At 36.4% G+C, this 22,964-nt stretch overlaps 2 protein-coding genes across 2 annotated transcripts; one reads left to right on the top strand and one right to left on the bottom strand.

Moving 5' to 3' along the window:
* Positions 1-1,544: 1,544 nt before the first annotated feature.
* LOC110675890 (protein RRNAD1-like) lies at positions 1,545-15,064 on the bottom strand. The gene is made up of 3 exons (XM_021841860.1): positions 14,533-15,064; positions 5,902-6,660; positions 1,545-1,736 (listed from the first exon to the last, which is right to left on the bottom strand). Exons 1-3 carry the CDS (start codon positions 14,953-14,955, stop codon positions 1,572-1,574), a joined length of 1,347 nt encoding a protein of 448 aa, XP_021697552.1. The 5' UTR covers positions 14,956-15,064; the 3' UTR covers positions 1,545-1,571.
* Positions 15,065-15,466: 402 nt separating this feature from the next.
* Positions 15,467-16,138, top strand: LOC5575248 (ARL14 effector protein). The gene has a single exon (XM_001655605.2). It carries the CDS (start codon positions 15,568-15,570, stop codon positions 16,069-16,071), a length of 504 nt encoding a protein of 167 aa, XP_001655655.1. The 5' UTR covers positions 15,467-15,567; the 3' UTR covers positions 16,072-16,138.
* The last annotated feature ends 6,826 nt before the right edge of the window (positions 16,139-22,964 follow it).

The raw sequence follows: 22,964 nt of genomic DNA, 5'->3' as shown, positions 1-22,964 counted from the left end.
GGTTGGTAACCCGATCTTCCCTAAGGTTACTCGTACCCCGGCCAGTACCGCGAGGAGGTAGGGATAGGAATTGCTGGGCAAGAGGCTAAGGACCACACAAAGGGGTCTATTTTATTTCTTCAGGTACGCGAGGTACCAATGGTACGCCATGCCCAGCCATTTACCAACCATCTTCTTTGAATAAGTATCTCAATAATATATATTATATATTTCGCCTCAACGTCGTTTTTCGTCTCCTCAATCTTCCCTCTTATCGGAAGCTCGTAACCTATCTCATCATTGATCAAATGAACCGCAAATGGCAGCCTAATAGCCATTCCGATAATCGTATATTCAATTCAAATATAATAAGAAATCAAGAAAAAGAACTGGAATTCAACGCGTAAACTATCACAAAAATCTTACAAATTAATTATCAGCATCCAATATTTCGCCTCAACGTCGTTTCTCGTCTCCTCACTCTTCCCTCTTATCGGAAGCTCCTAATTCAATTTTTAACAAAGCTTAGTATCCTCCAAATAATATATCTCAAGGATCAGAGGATCTCCACAAAATTCAAAATTATAATAAATCTTACTCCAAAAATATCAACACGTGAACCTAAAACTATCCATAAATACCACATAAATATTTCACAAAAATTAATTCTACATCAAAGATTAAATAAATTTTTTCGAAGAAACCAGGTTGGGCGCCAATTTGCAGCCAACAGGGTGATCCGCTTCAAAAACACGTGGCTTAAGCGCCACTCCACTAGGGAGACCACGCGTCCAATTTCAAATTGCCCGAATGAGACTTCCCTGAGGGCGAGTCCATTTAATTTCCTTGAAAGGATTTATGGATCTTTCCAGCTGGCTACGAACTAAAACGGCCAAACGGGAAAATCCCGAGTTCATTGAGTGATTTTGCATCAAAATCTCAAGCGTGAAATTTGCGAAGCCGATCTCTAATGAGTTTGGTCTCACAGGAGAGCGTATTGATTGAAATTTGAGTGTGAGTCTATCAACAGGACGAAATGATCGAGTCTGTGAAGCCTCAGATAAGGGAAAGTGTATCTCGAATGCACTCGGAAGTGCGTCATTTCCCGGAAGTCTTCATGTACTGTCGTGACTACCCAGTTACATTGGACAACTTGTATACTAGTCGTGCTGCCTTCCCTTTCCCATCTTGGCTTCGACCTGGGGAAGCGTTTGCCAGTTCGTTTGTTTGCCTACGCTAAGGGAATACTTTTAAATTTAATTTCATTCTTAAAAATTACATGTCTTTACAACCTATTCCAACAACCTTATTTACACGAACTATATACAAAAATATTTACCAATTTCCAGACTGCTACAAATGGTTGTGGCTTCTAGAGACCGAGAATACCTCTGCATCTTCACAATCGCCACGGAAAAGGTGTTGATTAGTGAGGGAGGAAAGAGACCTGGGAGTCATTTTTGGTCGGGCTGTCAACGACTTGCTAGATATTATTTCGAAGAAATACTTGAAGAAATTCATGGAAACACTTCTAAGAGACATTCCTGACAAAAAAAAATTGAATGATTTAAGTATTGTTCATATTGATATATTCAACAATCAGTATTTATCTTTTCGACTATTATAACAAAGCATCGCGGAGAAAGTTTGTCGTTTGCAAATTTCACCAGTTTACACCGCACGGTAATGTTCCGACTCTGTGCTTCTTTTTCGATGTGGCACATACGATCCAGCAGGATAAGGTTCTCGCATATTGGCTGCAAAAAAGAGAGAACAGTATATTTATATCGTTACATTAAGAAACTAATAACTTCGTGTCACTATAGAGTGATTCCAAGCAACAGCACCAAAATTTGGTAAATTTTTAAATTAATTTTTTTCTATTGAGCTGAAACTTTGCACAGTTTTCCAGTTCCATCTAAATCGTCATTTTCCGATATCAAATCTTCAAGTTGAGTCACGACTAACTTTTCAAAAGGGTGTATGTGAAAATGGTTCAAAAATATTCAAAAAGCTGCACAGCAAAAACGGTTCGTTCGATTGTTAGACAACTAAAGAAACAAAGTTAGACAACTAAATGAAGATTCCAAAAAAAATACACACAGTAAAAAAAATTTTTTGCATTAAAAAACATAATTTTTGACACAAAAACTCAAATACCTCAAAACCCTATCGGAATACCAACGTAATTTTTTGAGAAAAAACGGTTCATTATATTAGCTATCTACCATAAAAATTTGGTGATGGTAAACCAATAAACAAAAAAGTTATGACATTTCAAACATGTCACAATTTTCACATTTAGTAGAAATTTTTTTTTTTTTTCGGTGTTATTACGGGAACCGCAGTTTGTTGCTGATTTTATTGTTAAGGGCCTTGCGTGAATTAAACAAGTCGTTTTCATGTATTCATTAGTATTATGTATATTATATGTATAAATATTATGTCTATGTATAAATATTATATGTATATGTATATATGTATAAATTAAAATGAATTAACAGATTACACGAAAATAATTTTTTTTTACCAGGATATTTTTTTTTAGAGTATGATCGATGAGTTTCTAAATGTTATATATAAACTTTAAAAGTTTTGGATTTGGGAATGCGTTATGAGATCATGAAAACATTTTATTAATACTTATTTATTTATTTATTGTTATTCAATTTTTTTACAATATCGAACACTTTTGCATCATTATCAGTACAGTTCGAGTATAGTTTTGCTTTAATTTTATTTTCTGACAATGGAATGAAACAGTGAAATTTTTGGGTTCCTTGGATCGTTTTCGCGTTATTATATTGCTCGCTGAGCTCTGATGCCGTTAATTCGTACTCTTCAGTAGTAGTAAAACAAAATGATAATTTTGTTAAATCTTCTTCTTTTCTGCGATTCGCCCAATCAAATAGTTCTTTTGCAGTTTTAATTGGATGCTCACGTTCTTTGGCTAAACTTGCTCTTGTGGCCATGCGCTTTATGGTTCCTCCAATAGCATCACAAGGACCTTTGCCATGTGACGTACCAAAGAAATGCCATTCTGCATCAATTCCGTACTTTGATTTAAATTGACATAGGCTCGAAAAATTCTTACGGTTTTTGTACTGCGATGCTGCTCCATCAGACATGAAATATATCTTTCTGATTTCTTTATCCTTATCAACGCGTAAAAAGTTAATCATTTTGGCAATGAACAAATTTACAGATACTGAGTCTTGTCTTAAATCTTCGGAAATTACAATAAAACTAAAATGTTCAATTTGCGTACTTCCATTGAAATAAATAACGAATGGATGAATTGTAGCTTGTTGTACGTTCCAGTGATGGGACTGCACTTCATCTTGCAATACAAAGCTATAGTTTTCAGAAAAATCACAAATGACTAAAAACTCACCATCTTGTAATGTATTTTTCGTATTTTTTAAAAAGCGGGATTGCTCTGTTTTAATAAAGTCGTGAGGAATTAAACTTTCTAATTTCAAGCAAAAAAATGACACAAACTCATCTACAGGTTTTACAATAGTTTCTAGGTCACACCTATCCGTGGTCACCCATTGCTCAAATGATAACTGATCAATATAATTTTCTTCAAACTCAGCGAATAAAGTATTTTCCAATGATGAAGAATCTGGACAATCCGAACAAGATCGTAGATAGCAATTTGATGTTGTATTTTCACACAAAAGACTACCAGTTAACATTTAAATATCCTTTGATAAATTGATTCTTTTCAAACGATGTAAGATTAGGTTAATATTTTCGTGTGTTGTGCACACACAAACATTATGTGTTCCTGAATTGGATAGAAGCTTGCATTGCCTTGGACGAAGGCTTGCAAATGAGGAAAAACCTACCTTAATATTTTATACGCTTCTTTCAAAGTAGTCATCATTAATCGTTTTTGGATTGCTTGACGCTTTCCATCTTTTTTACAGATACATAATCTTTTTGGCCAGGCATAGCTCTACTTACTTCATCGTCTTCAAAATATTGAATTATTTTTTCTTTTGTCTCATCTGTTAATGAAGTACTCGACCTAGCATTTTTGGTTGCAAGACAGTTATTTTTGAATTGTTTTGCCTCTTTTGCTGTATTTCTATTGGTTTTGAACTCATCAATGGCGTCTTGAATAGACCACGAGCTTGGCAGCATCGACAAAATCAATAATTTTTCTTTCCTTGTCGTGGCTAGATTCGAGAACCTTTCCTTCATATTCATAATTACCTCATCGTAGTCTGTATTTTCCACATCCTCAGGTCCTAATTTGAAGAGGTTTCTTCGTACAGCTTCGTTGATTTCACGGTATTTTTTCTCGGGATAATTGACGTAACCCATCTTCGTCCATTTAATCGGAGTCACTTTTATTCCAGCTATCCCTTCGTTGAAGCGTTCGATGTTGACCTTCTGGATGCACTCATCTTCTGATTGATTTGTTGAAACAGATGTCGCTGATGGTACCGTGGCAAGACTATCTGCACTTGGTACTTCTGGTAACTCCTCAGTTGTTGTCGGTGCATCTAGTAATTCCTCAGTTGTTGTTGTTTTCGAACTTCCTGCAACCTGATCCACCGATGATGTACAGATTGCCCGTTTGTCAACGTTTAAACGGCAGGACGTACAAATGCGTAAATTTGTATTCAATGTAGACATTGGAGCATAACCAGCCGCTTTCAGTTTATCTATGGTGCTTTCGGTGAGATTTCGTAGCTCTTTCGCAACAGTTGAGAAAGCGACTACTCATGTTGCTCGTTAGATTTTAATAAACAAAATCACTTTTAAGTTTTTACTGACTAGTTTGGTGTCGTTTGCTTGACTGAAGAAAAATTTTACAATTAAATCTTTCATAACCATAGTGGTAGTATATTTTTAGCTTTTTCGTGAGTATGTTCATGGTATGTACCTATCATGTTTTTGATGTTGTTGAAGTTACTCGCTTTCTCCCAAATATGATTAACAAAGTCTATTCTCTACCAAGGCGGGTCTATACCCAGGTGTAATCAGATTTTAACTTTGTGGAGAAAACCAGCGCCGAGAAAACCGACCTGCTTTACGTATACTAGATCACCTGGGTATAGACCCGCCTTGTTCTCTACGAGGTAAACTTTTTGCAGGTAAACTAGTCGTATACCTGTATAGAAAACTTTTTTTGTAGCTTTTGTCTTCAATATTAGATTTCTTATAGGTTTCTTTTATCAAAAGGTTTCAACACTATTGAGAGAATTTTTCTTCAGTTACGTACAATAAAAAATATGACACTATCAAGACTTTAGATCACAACACTGGATCGCGTCTAACTTTCTAATAGATGCTATAAAGGTTATGAATAATTAAATAAAAACATGAAAACAACTTGTTAACCTCATGTGGTACCCTTAACAAAAAATTCAGCAACAAACTGCGGTCCTAAAAAAAAATTAACAATGAAAAAAAAAAAAAAATTTCACTGAGTGTCAAATTTGTGAAATATCTGAAATGTCATAACTTTTTTGTTTATTGGCTTACCATCACCAAATTTTTATGGTAGATAGCTAATATAATGGACCGTTTTCCCTCAAAAAATTACGTTGGTATTCCGATAGGGTTTTGAAATATTTGAGTTTTTGTGACAAAAATGATGTTTTTTAATGCAAAAAAAAAATTTTTTACTGTTTGTATTTTTTTGGAATCTTTATTTAGTTGTCTAACTTTGTTCTTTAGTTGTCTAACAATCGAACGAACCGTTTTTGCTGTGCAGCTTTTTGAATATTTTTGAACCATTTTCACATACACCCTTTTGAAAAGTTAGTCGTGACTCAACTTGAAGATTTGATATCGGAAAATGACGATTTAGATGGAACTGAAAAACTGTGCAAAGTTTCAGATATTTTTGAAATGGTCGATCAGAATCGACTTGCATGCCTCCGTGGAATCCCTCTATAATACCTGCAAGCATGTTTGAAGACACGTCAAATATTCCGCCAATTGACTTCCATCGGGGTACTTTTCACTAAGCTTCTCCAGTTCCTTGTATTGCTGGTCACTCCATTTCAGTTCTGAACCCGCTTCGTCGCACAGCTGATATTTGTCCAGAATGGAACCACTCCCACTGTTAGATAAGTTTTTCCTTTTGGTGACTTTATGCCCCGGTTCGACGATGGCCTCCACCAGGCTTCGTTCAAACATGGCTAATCCATGGGCGGCATGTTCCTCTGGGGTCATGTTTCTCCAGCGGGCTGATGTTTGCTGGCAGCCTAGTCGCAGGAATGGTCTCCCAATGAAATTCGATACCATTTCTGTGGCGTCCCTCAAAGGATCACTGATGGGGAAATTCCTAAACTTTGCACAATTGGAGTCGGAATCGCATTCCAATTTATGATAGCAGCAAGGCATAATCACCAGCTTGGTGATGGTATCGTGCGAGAGGAACATATTTATGGCGGTAATCGAGAGATCCGCGCAGGCATGCAAACCAACAATTGCGTAAGTTGAGTTTAAGTCCTCGGAAAATGCTAATTTACACGAATCTTGGATTTGAGGGAATGATTCCTCCAGTATGCAGTGCTGAACATATTTCACATGTTCCTGGGAATCTGGGAAGAGTTTCATTTGCCTCTGCTGCGCAGCTTGAACGCGATAAGGATCTCCCTCCAGACCGAGAACCCTGAGTTGGTGAGCTGAATGTAGGTTCTGGCTTAAGTAACCCTGAAATTAAAAGTTGTTTCAAACTATTTGAGTACTGTAAAATGGGGTGATGTTGATCAGATTTCTGTATGTTTATTGAAAATTTCATTTGACAATGCAAATGTTGCAAGTTTAATATGTTTTGCACAAGTACTGACATCCAAAGCTGTTATACTGTAATTTATTTTGTGGTAGTTCTAAGCAATTAAAAATTAATCAGAATAGACAACAATTGAATAATTAAACAGAATAGATAAAGCACAGACGAACAGACGTAACACTGAAGAAACTTCGATCGACCACTTATTTAACGATCATATCAAATCTGCTATGTTTCAAACTTCACACCCAGAGGCGCGTGCATCGTTTTGCTTCGCGTTTGACGTTTCACACTACCGCCATCTGTAGATCTTGTTGCACAAAACAGTGGTTTCGTGCAACATGCTCACCAGATGATGATGGTGGGATGATGGATTTTAATGGAATTTGTTCAAAGTGTTACGTCTGCTTGTCTGTGGGTAAAGTTTTGAGCAAAAATGTCCGAAAAGATCTTCTGACATTGTTGAAAACGGGAAACAACCAGTCTTCGAAGCTGAGGGTTCGCAAACGATGATTCGCTTGTGTAAACAGATTTCGTTGATGCCCCAGATGTGATTGTTTCTATTACATGTAAAGAAATGATTCACGACAGTTTCAGGTTCTCCAGGACAGTCATTATAAAAAGGATCCATGCACCTGTTCCGTTTGAATAGTATTTCATTGGTCAAAACTTTCCCATGTACTATCGTATACTATCGTTACCCGAATTCTCTTTGGAGCTTTCATACGCCTTAGGAAGAGTTGATATGCTTCACTTGATGTTATAGGGTTTCTCGATATGTTTTCCAGGAGAAAAGCCGTTTCGTTCACTGTTTAAAATGTTCATATCGTCGAGGAACATGTATGATGTTGGAAGGATTTGCATTATTTTCGAGAAACGACCTTAAAAATGGTAGATCACGAGCAATCATCCTGTTAACCAGTAACGCTTTAGCCTTGAATGATGGTGAATGCAAGTGAAGTCCCATTTTTGTTTTTGGTAGAATGAGAGCTTCGAACGCGATTTTTGTTCATGGCTTACCATACATGGATATGACTCTATTTGTGAGATGGATGCAACAAAAAATTATTTTGGTAATGGTAAAACGAATGCAGTATACCGCAACTTGGATGATGCGAGGGTATTGATCAAAATCATCTTTTGGACGATGTTCAACTGCCGAACGTTGTTCATCCAAAGACATTTCTGAAAACCGTTGGGAACATTGGTCCAATTTTCATGCAGAAGAACATCAAAATCCTCATGGAACGCAATTCCCAGCGGTTGGAAGTATATTACATAAAGCAGCATCGATAAGGGGTATATAAATGTGTTCTGACTTTTCCATTAATTAAAATTTTTAGTGACTATGTCTTGCAAACTGCAATAGCAAGTTAATCAATCCTTGATTGAAGTTGATTCTTTCCATAGTTTTGGCGAGAAAACTGTGTTCGACTCGATCGAATGCGTGATCGAAATCGAATGCGATCAGAAGAGAATTTTGGTTGACGTTTTTCAATTCATAAACTCTACCAATGATCCTGGCTGTTGACTCAAATATACGATCTTGTTTGCCTTTTGTCGGCATTTTTTATGACGGCTTGAAGAGGAGAACCCGGTCTTTTGGTGTTCATTGCGCTGATTGTTTGTGAAGTTGTGAAGTGATTTTTATCTTCGTGATCATCTTACAAGCCAGAGAACTGTGAGGAACTGTCTAATCATGTACCCTAACCTCAATCGTACCATCTTCCATCTCCAGCGAAATGTTGTATGTCTTTCCGTCATGTACATATTCATGCTTCATGTTATGCTCCTGCGCCATGTCCTGGACGATTAGTGCGGACTCCGATGCGTCGTAGACTTTGCCGTAGCTTAACTGTAGGTGTTTTATTCGGGAGAGCTCGAAGCCAAGCTAAGTTCGCGGTGAAGTCGAAGACGTAGCGTAAATTAGTTTTCCGGACAGCGCTCGGAAGTTCAGAACGAAGGTACGTTCTGTCAAAGTGTCCACCCAAGAAACAATTTTGGGCGATTAATAGACATGTCTGCTTAACTAGTGCTTTATAACAGCTGTGACTGTTGAACAAAAGTATATGCGGTATAAAGTGATGATCAAATGTTGCATATGTTCAAAGCAGCACTTTAGTTCCTCACTTTCATGTTATTTTAAATGCTAGTTGAACCAAAGTAGAAGTAACGTTGGTTGATAATTTCGTTTGGTTGTCTAATAGCTTCTCTATAATAATAGAAGATCAGCTGTTTCTATCCATTTAGATTCCGTTGTTCCATGTGTGACATAGAGTAAAATATTTTTTTTTAATACTTAACAACATTTCAAGCGTGTGCTAGAATAGGGGCGTAAGTCGCATGATCGATTTCTCTTCATCGATCCTCTCTTCTGTGAATAAAAGTGACAAGATGCGGGTTTGATATATTTTTTTCACTTCAGACCGCTTGTTAGCGACGCAATCTTGCGTCCTAAGTTGAAAAAATGCCGACATACTTGCGTCTAATCACCTTTATTCGCAAAAGAGAGGATCGATGAAGAGAAATCGATCATGCGACTTACGCCCTTATTCTAGCACACGCTTGACTTGTTTTGTCACTTTTTCGACAATACTTACATGGCTCTAAACTGCAGTGAAGATAATGAAAAAAAAGGCAAAATGTTTTGCACTCAACGTATCAACCACCATTGCTCGTAATCGGAAAGCTCTTCAACATACAAGTACTAATCAACTTCCCAGGAAACAGGTTTTTTTTTCTCAGAGCTGTTTTATTTAGCTATGAGTTGTTTAATAATTGTCCTAGGTAAAATTTAACTATTATTCAAGCGTTGATCGCCCAGTACCTAATGGAGAATCAATTCAATAACAACCGTGTTATTAACGTAATATAGTACTGTAAAATCGGGTGTAATTGATCAGAAGGGTGAAATTGATCATCGTACCACACGATTTTATTTATTCGTAATGGAACACAAATATCAATGTAAGCTGCAGTAAATGAACGTTGCTTGTCGTAACCATTGTAGAATTGTGTGTTGTGAAGTTTTTTACGTTAAAGAATGTTTATTACTATGAAAATTACGTAAAATTTCAAAATCATGCACGGTACAGTATTAACAAACAGCTATGAACTTCTATTTATAAGCAAGGATTTGAACATGGTATAAACCTGAAAGTTTGTGAGGATGCTTGAGATATATCCCCAAACCAGATTTCATCACTAAAACTCGTACCAATTAGCTCATATGGTTGAAATAATTGAATTTCTGTTAGATATCATTGATTTCCTTAGGAAATTGCATACATTTAGGCGTTTTCCGCGTAATTCTTGAAATTTAACTATTCGTTATTTATATAAATATTGCATTGTTAAGAATTTTACAAGCATATTCGGATTCAGGGAGCTCAAATTTATCATATAGAGTTGTTTTGGAAACTAACAATAATGGCATTGACAAGTGATCAATTTCACCCCGAAATGAGATCCTCTGATTTTTTATTTAAGAGGTATTTGTTAACACTAAAATGACATTTGTTAGAAAATTTCGGTACATAAGTCGATGAGGCTCACCTTCGTACTTGTTTTCCTGCATTTAGTTGTTTGGCATTGTTAACATTATAGAAAACGGACTAGAAAAACCGTGAAAAATGATCAATTTCACCCGAAATTACGGTACCTGTTTTTCAACGATCTTTCCTTGGCTGTTCAACAGTAGTAACATTATAAGTAGATTCTACAATGCTTATTCAACATTTAAACCACCAGTTATCATCAAACATCTAGAAATGCTTATGCAACGTTTGTCTAACAGGGTTATTTAACAAATAATTACTCAATTGTAGAAGAAAAGTTTTCGAAGTCCTTATTACCTATGATCACCGTAATCCAAAATAACAGCCTATGTACAGTATTAATACAACCACATGTTTACATAGAGATTATTCATTTATTATAAAACTGTAATATAGCTGGTTGCTTCGAAAAGTTGAGACCTTTTCACAAACAATGTTCAACAATTGTGTTTAGTACACCAAAGGCAAGCAAAATATTTAGACGATGTTTAAACACTATATGTACAATAGCATGTTCGAGTATCTTATTGTATTTTTAAGTACTGCTATGAACTATAGCCCAGCTCAGTATGCGAGAAAAATAAAGTTTTATAAGTCTACGGGGCACCCACCGTAAATTCTGCTTCAAATCTCCAGATTCTACAGGAATTATATACGAAAAGTATTTTTGGAATGTCTTTTGGCTTCGAATTCTTCTTCTTCTTTCCGGCGTTACGTCCCAACTGAGACAAAGCCTGCTTCTCAGATTAGTTTAGATCCTCGACCAGCGGGATTCGAACCCACGACCCTCAGCATGGTCATGCTGAATAGCTGCGCGTTTACCGCTACGGCTATCTGGGCCCCGAATCTCCAGAAGAAATTTATTAAAAAATCCCAGGCATATTTTTACTTCCGAAATTAGCAATTTATCAAAATAACTAGGCAGGGATTAATTAAGAAATACATGAAGAAATTTGTGAAGTTCTTCCTTAAAACAATGTTTCAAAAATTGTTTTATAAATTCTGCAAAAAAATATATATTTTGGAATTGAATTCTTGTACATTTTCAAGGCGGAATTCCTAGAGGCTTTTTGGCTTAATTATGAAGATTCTGATGGAGCTCCTTGAAAAAAATGTTTTTTTTTTTTGTTAATATGATTTGAGCGATTTCAATTATCCTGCAGTTTATTGTTTTTTTATCCAGCCCATTGATTCACCTCTAGAGAAACAAATATAGATAATCACTTATCTTTGGTTGTTTTGGTCTACTTTAACCTTTTGTTGTTTCTTCTTCCTTCACATGACGTATTCTTAGGAACCTTCGTACAAAAATTCGTCCTCCAAAAAGCAACATTTTAAAGAATCTAAAGAAGAAAAATGAATTCCAGGAGTTTTAAAATTTTTCAGAGTTCTTATACGTACCCAAGTAACCACTAAGCCGTATAAAACGGCACCAAGTTGGTTCTATAGTCGACTTAAAGGCTTGGCTATCAGAGCTTATTGGAACTATATCGCAATTAAGAGCTGCTATAGAGCCACTTTTGGCGAATTATTCGGCTGATAAACGACCTACTCGTTCCAAGTCTCTGAAGTGAGGAGTGTCAAAATTTTATAGCACATGGATCGAAGAAAAAGAAAAAAACATGTTTGTTTATTTTCCGTCCTTTTCTACCTTTTTATGTTCCTAATCAGAGTTGTTTTTTTGTTACGTGATCCAGGTTGTTCGAACTTATGTTTCCGAGGCTCCTATCACATGATTTTCCCTAGATTTTCCAACTGCTCCACCTATGCATTGATGATTTAGTTCGCCCAGGATAGTATTTAAAGCATAAGAGATTACCCAGGTATCCAGTTAGCCCCGGTAAGGATGCTAGCAAACTCATGGAAGAGGCCACGGACTACATTGCAGTATATCGTCCCATTGATGCTACAACTAGATAACTCGAAATTTGAAATTTTTGACTTCAATATGCCAAAACATTTTTCTTAATTAGATCTGTAAAATACCTACAGCTCATAAGCGTGTGATTCAAAATACACAAGTTAAAGTTTATTTTTGAACCATATCCTCTGCGATTAACCGTCACCTTGTAAAACGATCTTATTTTCAAAGTTGCACATCCCAAAATTTTGATTTTCGAGTTATCTAGTTGTAGCATTAAGGGGACGATATAATGGTGGAAGTGAAATCCCTTAACAACTAATCCTTCTTTCCAATGAGATGATCTCGCGGAATAATGCCAAAAACTTTTTCATGATTCATTTTTCATTTCCTCTCTCTCTCTGTTCTTGCTATGGTTCGGAATGAGAAAGTTCTTTATCAGGAATATTGCAAATCGGAAGCATTTAAATCCTTATTGTTTCCACCACTCATGAATTTCTGGACTTCTTCTGCAATCATTCTGCTGTTCAGAATACATTTTAACCAAATTTGATCATCGAATCTAAATTTGTTTCGATTGAAATCTGTTTCGGCTTTGTTGTCATAAACGTCATGTCACCAAGCCGTTTATAAGCATTCACAGCCCTTGTGTACTGCTAATAGGCACAGGGTTTACAAGCCCTGTAACATAGCGTTGTATACCCGTATACAGGGTATAATTTCAGGGCTTGTGGATCACAATGCCTAAAAGCATTCAAAAATGTTATATGCTGCCAGTTGGCACTGAAATGCTGTTGAACAGCCCATTTACCGCTTATAACAGAACTTACTGTTGAGGTTGAGTTTCCCGATAAGAGTTCAATATTTTTCCAAATTCAATTTGAACTTTAATAATAAAAAAAAGAGAAATCTCTGAACAAATTTCTCGGAAAATTTTTGAATATTTGCACGGAAGAGTTTATGAAAGAATAGCTGAACCCATTCCACTAAAAACTTTGAAATTATTGAATTGAAAAAATATGGGTAAGGAATTCGGGGATTAATATCAAATTGATTTTTAGATAAATCTAGAGAAACACTTAGACAATTTTCTTTGAAAAAATGCAGATAGCTTTGTTGAAAACTTCTCTGAGAAATCACTAAGAACATTTTCCCAGTTAAATCTTATTTTATTATTTATGAAAACCTTGTGGAGTATTAGGATAAATCAAAAGAGAATCAAAAATTTTTGCTGTGAATTTTTCAAGCAATCCTCTACAGGGTGTCGACTCAATTTGGAAAATAAAATTCCCTGACTTTCCCCGACCTTCCAGTAATTTTTCAGAAACATTTCAGAGTACTGAATTTGGTTTGAAGACGAAATAAAAATATAGCTGTCGGGCTCAGCGCTACATTTTGTTTACCAAGTTTGGCGTATCGCAGTACACTGTCTACGACATTTTAGATTTTGATGTATTACTTAAAATTGTGAGCAACTACAAGGAAAGTTAAGGTCTTTATTTGGACCGTAATAGGTCGTATAAAGAAAAAGCTTTCGCTCAGTTTAGCAAAGGCTTTCACTTTACTCGAATACAACTATTAGATAATTTTCTAGAGCGTGTTTTAAAGCTAGTATGATTAAACTGATCACTTGAGTGTTTTCTTTCAAAAATTAAAGATTCGTATTAAACAAAAAATAGTGAATCCTGAGTAAATACCCAGAAAATCCTGAGCCTCAATGTTTTTCTCTACATGTATTTGTTTAATATAAGAAGATGCTATTTCATAAACTATTACAGAAAATCTTACATTATTCCTCCATAAACTAATGCAAACATTTCTTCAAGAATACTTAGGAAGATTTTTTCAAGAGTTCATTTTTTTTCACTCAAAATGAATTCATTTTTTTTTTCGAATAGGTACTTCAAATAATTCTTCGCGAAGATTTGTTACAATTTATTTATTTTAATAAAAATTTTGGACTTTCGTCATGCAATCCTGTTAAATAAACGCTGAACAAGTATTTACGTATGTTCTATGAAAACCTGATGGTTTAAATGTGGAATAAACGTTGTAGTTCCTACTTATAATGTTACCATTGTTGAACAGTCAAGGTAAGCTCATTGAATAAGCATGTACTATATAACGGTATTAAAATGATGGTTGTTGAATAGTCTCCATTTCTAAGCGAATAAGGCTTCAATAGTTGTTTTATTTTATCTAAGTCAATTATTAAGCAACTAATACTCTGTGGCATTTTTCTTTAAGTAAAAAATCTTTTAAATTTATAAATCTTGCAAGATTTGCAATTTTTAAATGAAATGTTTAAGAAACATCCGGAAACTGATCAATGTTGCCCCGTATTACGGTACTAGGAGTTATTATGAAATACTTACCAATCCTGATCCAAAATCAAGCAGAGTCTCACTCGGTTCGCATATATCACCAATAAGACTCGTTAAATTACGAATCTCGTACAATTTCTTAGGACTTATACCTTTCACAGTCGCTGGATTTCCATCTAAACTATCACACTTCCGTTCATATTCCACCGAAAGACTATCCACTGACCTCAAGAATTGCTTAAAATCATCACACCACGCTTCATTCACATATCCCAACGGAATTTGGTTGAGCTCTTCGTTGTTGGCGCGCTTAAAATCCTGAATCCACGTGCGAGGAAACGCATCGAGAATGCCGGCTTGCACAAACTTCGTGTTGGACTGCTCGAAGATCCATCGGTGCTCGCTGAGGAATGCCGTGGCACGTTGGAAGTAATCCACATAGTTGAACGAATGCGCGGAATATTCTAGTGGCATTGTTCTAAAAAATAAATTAAAACTTACAAAAGTTTTGTATTTAAAAAGTTTGTAATGTGTTTAGACTGGTGTTTCGTTCAAGATTTTTGTTTTCGACAAAAAGCGACACACAAATTTCAGAGAGTTGGTACTGTTGAGCTATACACGATGAAAATGAAAAACGCATATTTGAGTATTTTTTTAACTTACTGTTACAGTACCGTTCAATAATTTTTCTCTCCCAATTTAATTCGCTTCATCTATAAGCAGCTATAAGCCATTACACGGTGACGTCATAAAAAAATCGCTCTCTTTTTCTCTTTTGGGAAATCTGAAAACAACTGTGCCAATATCTTTGTAAGTTCACAGGTACTGGCACTGTTGTTTTCAAGTTTTGTTGAAGAGCAAAAGAGAAAGAATCTTCTGTTATTTTTTTTCAGTGCATATTCGCTCTCAGTCTCTGAATGCCGCGCGCCACCAAACGGAAACTAGCACAAGCTATCTGACAGCATTTTTGTTTACCCCGCTTTGACGGCTTTGACATCTTTCTTTCGTTGCTTTCATTCGATTTCGCATCACAAAACAATCCTTTGTATTTCGTAAAAGTTATCAAGAAAAATCCCTTTGAAAGTTATGGAAGACTGCGTGGAAATCAACTCCTCCGATGAAGGTGAGCCAGAGCGTATCGGTATCTCGTCGGCGTCATGTTCGCCGCTGCCGCATTCGGAACGTTCCAACACGCCGGTTTCGGCCAATCTGCGGCAACAACAGCAACGAATCACCCGCCGGACCGAAAACGGTCAGCTGAAGAAGCTGGAGACGGACCCGAAGTTTTTGGCCAACTTCAATCCGAACACATCGCGCCGCGAGAAGCGAAAGCTGAATCGGAAATCGACTCCGCTGGTGGTGCCCAAAACGACCGGAATCTACAACGAGAGGGGAATCCACCGGGAAACGGGAAAGGATATGTGCGACTGTTTGGATATGAGCTGCCCCGGGTGCCACTTTCCGTGCCAGTGCTGTGGGAGCTCAAAGTGCGGACCGCATTGCAGGGTGACCCGAAAGTGGATGTACGAGAGTATTGAACACGACGCCAAGGATTTGGTGATTAGAAATAAATTAATGATTAAAAAATAGGCTACAATTGATGTGTGATGTTTAAATTGCTCGATACTAGAATAAAGATTGTCAGATATATGAATAACAACAAACTTTTTTTTAGGAGAAAGAATCATTCAAATCCGTTGACCCGTTCGTAAGCCATTTCGTGACATACAAACACCATTCCATTTTTATTTATATATAGATATGGATTAAGCTTTTATAAACAATATATTTCATTTTATTAGTGAGTTGCTTATAAGAGAAAAAACGCTTTCAATTAACTTGACCTAAATATATAACGAACTAATCGTGGCAATGGCAGTCATCGGCTAGCTGTCTTGACGAGCAATTTCCCATGAGACAGTAATCAATGTCTCTCGCATAAAAAGTATAAAGAAGAGGACTCAGACATGAGCCCTGGGGTAGACCCATGTAGCTAATTCGTGAAACTATCAAGTTGCCATGAGTAAAACTCATATGCTTCTCGGACAACAAATTGTTCAAAATTGATGAAAGGCCACTTGCGTGGAGTTTGTCTAAAAAGACATCAACACAAACTGAGTCAAAAGCACCCTTAATGTCCAAAAACACTGAACCCATGTGCTCCTTTTGAGTAAAGGAAAGTTAAATTTCTGAAGAAAGCAGCGCAAGACAGTCGTTCGTACCTTTGGCTCTGCGAAAGCCAAACTGCGTATCTGACAACATGCACTTCGATTTATTTATTTATTTCTTTGGATGGCTGTTACTCTCACCGGAACAATGTTTCACTCCATAAAGTGATTAAACAAGCTCAATAGGCGCCTCTTTGCGACGTCAGGGAGGAAGAAGAAAGACACCGACGCGTTACTGCTTCCCAGTGGACGATTAGGTATGTCCTTTGAAGGAAGCACCACACTAGACAACGGACTAGCATGCAACGCCCAGTGGCATAGTCGAAATACGTTCCTGACGAAAGTTTTCCGGACTGAAGCGGGAATCGAACCCACACTTCTTGACTCGATGCGGCTAAATGCTTGGTAACACTAACCGCACGGCCACGAAGCCCGCATCTTAATTTTTCTGTATATTCTAATTTTGAATAAAAACATACCGTATAGAGCTCCCCGTATATTTTTTCTCTATCTTTCACTCTTCCTGGTGCCTTAATTCAAATTATTCTTATTCTATTCATGTTTTAATATTCCAGTTGTTGAGCATACAGATTTACTTAACAGTTTTAAGTTGAAGAAATTGGTGTAGGACTAGTAGCAGGTCTGTTTGTTGGAACTTGGTCTCAATTTTAAGGAAAGTCTATATATATAATGGATGGTTTCTATTTTAAACAAATTGGTCTCTTAACCTTTCGGTTGTTGCGCGAATTATTGTTACGCGAGTTATCGCGCGTTCTACATGCATACAACACCCTTGGTTTTCCATGTTCAACATGAAATACCGCGAGATCTAGATTAAATAAAAAAAAAAAGTTCAGTTAAGGCGAAATAGCCCGTCATTCGTTTTGGCAGCAATGATTACTTTGCAGCATGCAATTTCAAAGTGATAAAACTCATTCTTGATAGTTTATATTGACTTGAAAAAGTATAACTGTATGCACCAACATACATGAGGTGTCAGCAGTGTCAGTGCAAAACCTACTGATTTTCTTTGATTCAATATCTTAAGATGAATTGGCGACAATCATCAACGACACGTACAAATTTCAATGACAGCCTACTTCGCCTTAAGAGATCAAGGGCTGTGTTGGGAATCGTCATCGTTGGCGCAATAAACCAATTATTGAGAGCAGCCTTCGTGATAGCAGCTTCAATACTGTAATTCATGTTTTATTATTACACTTATTTAGAACTTAAGATTATACATACAATTTGGTTTTTATTTCAAACTTCCATAATACGGCCTCCCAACATTTCGAGTACACATTTCACTACTTTTTTTTTTAATTCTTTATTAGTATCATTTCAAACATTACATTCATTTCTTATATCTAGGTGTTCTGTGTAATTAGACAACATTATCATCCTAATTTGGTAAAACAAATTTAAGATTTTATTAACATTTTGTTAACAACATATTACATTTCATTTGCCGTAGCAGTTCAGATTTTTTACAGGTGAGTTGATTTCACCTGCTTATAAGAGAAAAAACGCTTTAAATATACTTAACCTAACTTAACCTAAACATATAAGGCATTAATCGTGGCAATAGAAGATTGTAACGATTTTGCCTGAAGTTATTAATTATTTTATTTGACATCAAATTTTGTTCCAATGTTTCAACATTGGATATTCTATGTAACTCATTGGTACTATACCAGGGAGGAAGCTTCAGAATCATTTTCAAAATTTTATTTTGAATTCTCTGCAGAGCTTTTTTCCTGGTATTACAACAGCTAGTCCATATTGGTACAGCATACATCATGGCTGGCCTGAAAATTTGTTTGGATATCAAAAGCTTATTCCTAAGACAAAGTTTTGATTTTCTAATAATAAGGGGATAGAGACATTTTACATATTTATTACATTTGGCTTGAATGCCCTCAATGTGATTTTTGAAAGTTAAATTCTTATCTAGCATGAGCCCTAGATACTTAACTTCATCTGACCAATTTATTGGAATCCCTCTCATCGTGACAACATGTCTACTTGAAGGTTTCAAATAAAGAGCTTTTGGTTTATGTGGGAATATGATTCTATAACATTCCCCAGAAAACCATTCCCCCGAAAACCATTCCCCAGAATTCCGTTCCCCAGAATGAACCATTCCCCAGAAAATCGTTCCCCAGAATGTAACATTCCCCAGAATTCCATTCCCCAGAATGCACCATTCCCCAGAAAGCTATATGAATATCCATTTTTTTTCTTTTTTTTAATTATTGCTTTGCGTGAGTCACTTATGGGGGGGCCCAGATATCCGTAGCGGTAAACGCGCAGCTATTCAGCAAGACCAAGATGAGGGTCGTGGGTTCGAATCCCACCGGTTGAGGATCTTTTCGGGTTGGAAATTTTCTCGACTTCCCAGGGCATAGAGTATCTTCGTACCTGCCCCACGATATACGCATGCAAAAATGGTCATTAGCATAGTAAGCTCTCAGTTAATAACTGTGGAAGTGCTCATAAGAACACTAAGCTGAGAAGCAGGCTCTGTCCCAGTAGGGACGTAATGCCAGAAAAGAGGAACAAGAGTCACTTATGTGACAGGCTAAGGTCTGATGTGACAAAACAAATATGTAGGTAGGAGGGTTAGGGACATAATGAACACACGGGGCGAAATGGACACCCCCTTACTCTCTGGGAATATGCATATTTCAGCAAAACTTTATAAACTGTACGAAATCTGTATTGTATATGAACGTTTTGACGGTATAAAAGTTTACGCTTTGCTTCATTTGTCCTCTGAAATTCTACTATATTTTTTTTCTCAGTTTCAAATTAGTTTATAAGCAAAGCGGAGGAAGCGGTGGATTTAATTTTAGAGCAAAGAAACATATTTCGATTCTATGTAAAATAAGCATTTACCTAATGTGTCCAATATGCCCCTAATCCCCCTATTCATGAGTATTTTGCATATTATAATAATACACCCTTCTTTTAATACATTCCCATAAAATATACAGACTATATGTTTATTTTTGCATATATAGTGATGCACCCTTCTTTCAGTATTATCTCATTAATGATATAGACAAAATATATCGATGAAGAGCCCATATAGCATAAGGTCACTTGGCATAAAATGATTTGGTATAAAGCCATTTGCTATCCAACCATACTTAAGCTCCTTCTTTTCAAAAAGGATGTTCTTCATGTCATGCCAAATGGTCATTGGTCAAATGACCATTATATCAAATGGTCCTTGATCATTTAATCAATCATGCCAAATGCCTTCTTGCCATTTGGTATCCTTACGGAAAAATTTGTCTATATCGTCAGCAGGATAAGACTGAAAGAAGGGTGTATCACTATTTTGTGCAAAATTAAACAAGTCATTTGTAATTTAGACTTGACGCAAAGAAGGGCGTATCATTTTGATGTGCAGAATAGTAAGTTTTTGTTCTGCAGAGTTTACGTCATCATTATATCGGAAACGTATAATATGATACTAGGAACATCTTTGGAAACTACTATACCGAAAGAAGGGTGTAGCTCTATTTTGTGCAGAGTAGTGATGAGTTGTATATTTTTTTTAAATAAATATTGGATATTGTGTTTCCCCATAGACTGATCTATCAGTCTTCATAAGTGCCAATAAAAGTGAAACTACTGTGATAGTTCATTTGCAAATGAAATTTGAATTATGCGTAAAGTGTTCATAATTAGCAGCACCAATGCTAATCTTCTCATGTACTTGTAAACAACTTTGTATAGCGAAGTATGCACTTCAACAGAAAAGAAACGGCTTATCTCGATGCGTGGGAAATTTTTTGCAAGAAATGCTCAAGAAAAGCATTTTTCTTTGATCGCAGTACGCAGTTGAAAAGAAATGTCAATTCAAATGGAGCTCACTGTAGGAAATTTCTTGACCATTTCTTGGGGAGAAATTTTTACTTTTCTTGGGCGGAACAGCATACTTAGCTTATGGAGTTTAATTTCCAAGTTTTTTAAATAGATTGTTTCAAAACTTTAAAGTAGGTACATAATTTTCTGGGGAATGGTCCATTCTGGGGATTGGTTTTCTGGGGAATGGTTCATTCTGGGGAGTGAAATTCTGGGGAATGGTACATTCTGGGGAATGAGATTCTGGGGAATGGAATTCTGGGGAATGGGTTTCGGGGGAATGGTTTTCTGGGGAATGTTATAGAATCCTACAGATGACACGCAGGCTTCGTCCTTTGGCGGAGAGGCCTGTGTCATCCGCAAACAGGGATTTTTGACATCCCTGAGGTAACTCAGGTAAGTCAGATGTGAAAATATTGTATAATATTGGTCCCAAAATGCTGCCTTGGGGAACACCAGCTCTTACAGGAAGTCTTTCAGATCTGGAGTTCTGATAATTAACCTGAAGTGTACGATTTGACAGATAACTTTGAATTATTCTAACAATATATGTTGGAAAATTAAAGTTTTTCAATTTTACAATCAAACCTTCATGCCAAACACTGTCGAATGCTTTTTCTATGTCTAGAAGAGCAAGACCAGTAGAATAGCCTTCAGATTTGTTGGAACGGATTAAATTTGTTACACGTAAAAGTTGATGACATTCGACCATGGCGGAAACCGAACTGTTCATTGGCAAAAATTGAATTTTCGTTGATGTGGGCCATCATTCTGTTCAAAATAACCTTTTCAAAAATTTTACTGATGGAGGAAAGCAAACTGATTGGACGATAGCTAGAAGCTTCTGCAGGATTTTTGTCTGGTTTTAAAATTGAAACAACCTTAGCATTTTTTCATTTGTCAGGAAAATATGCTAACTGAAAACATTTGTTAAATATATCATTTTTAATAAGCTACTTTCTGGAAGTTTCTTGATGAGGATGTAGAAAATTCCATCATCGCCAGGAGCTTTCATATTTTTGAATTTTTTAATAATACTTCTCACTTCTTACAAATCAGTCTCACAGGCATTTTCGAAAACGTTCTCTTGATTGAGAATATTTTCGAACTCCTGAGTAACTTGATTTTCAATTGGACTAGTAAGTCCTAAATTAAAATTGTGTGCGCTTCCAAACTGCATAGCAAGTTTTTGAGCTTTTTCGCAATTAGTAAGTAATAATTTGTTTTTGCAATTCCGTTGCAAATCAATAAACTTTTCATTGAGAAGTTGATCAACATAACGGCCTACTTTTCCTACCAAAAGAAACAGTGCTGAAAAGTGCTACTTTTCAGCACACTTTTCGGTACTGAAAAGTAGCACTTTTCAGTACTGTTTTCGTCAACCGAATAACCCAGTGTCCCAGTCTCTTCATGCCATGCTTATTCTGGGCGGCGTGTGAGTCAAGACGAGTCGTTCTCACCTCGGGTGACGTGAGGCGACTAATGTAAATCAAATGGAAACGAGTCGACACCTCGCCGACTAGTCTTGCCTTACATGTCACATAGGATAAGCACAATTGCATCTGATTCTTGAGTTTATTCTACATCTGGCGTGAGGTGAGGATTGTCGGTGTCCTACAGCGAGGTGAAAATTCTCGACTCGAGCGAAATGACTTTCCATTTGGTTTACACGGCGAGTCACTTCACTAAAGTCTACATCCGTTGTTCGATCAGGTTCCGACACAGCTTGGCGATTCTGATGTGGGATCGGATCGTCCAGCATTTTCTTACCTGTTCATTCCTCTAATAGGGAAGATCTGCATGAAATCCATAGGAGCGAGAAAATTAATGACATTCATGGGTACTACTGTCACAGCCTACGTGATTGAAAAATACTGAATTGAAACTACTCATGGCTGCATGCCTATGTGGATTCTTTTGAAATGTTTGCTTGTGCTTTTAGAGTTCATCCAGTTGAAACGGCATTTTTCGAAATAGCAAAAAATGTTGTATGCTACTCGTTGCAAAACTCGATTTTTTCAGCACTCGTTGTATTCATTTATAAATGTACAACTCGTGCTGAAAAAATCATCATTTTGCAACTAGTTTTATAAATAACTATTTCCTCTTTCAATGCCGGTATTGGCTTCTGAAGTTTTTTCAAGATTTTAGATAATTTCCAAAAGGGCTTAGAGCCAGGGTCCAATTGAGAAATCTTATTTTCAAAATTTTTGTTTCCTAATTGTAAAAAACGTTTCTTGATTTCTTTCTGCAAATCCTGCCATATAATTTTCATAGCAGGATCGCGAGTGCTTTGAAATTGCCTTCTCCTCACATTTTCAAGACGGATCAAAAGTTTAAGATCGTCTATAATCACGGATTCAAATTTTACTTCGCATTTTGGAATTGCAATGCTTCTGGCTTCAACAATAGAATTTGTTAAAGCTTCAAGAGCAT

This window comes from Aedes aegypti, chromosome 2 (assembly GCF_002204515.2).
Source record: "Aedes aegypti strain LVP_AGWG chromosome 2, AaegL5.0 Primary Assembly, whole genome shotgun sequence".
Taxonomy (NCBI): Eukaryota; Metazoa; Arthropoda; class Insecta; order Diptera; family Culicidae; genus Aedes; species Aedes aegypti.
Note: the sequence above shows the minus strand (reverse complement) of the source record. Positions and strands in the feature narration are given on the sequence as shown.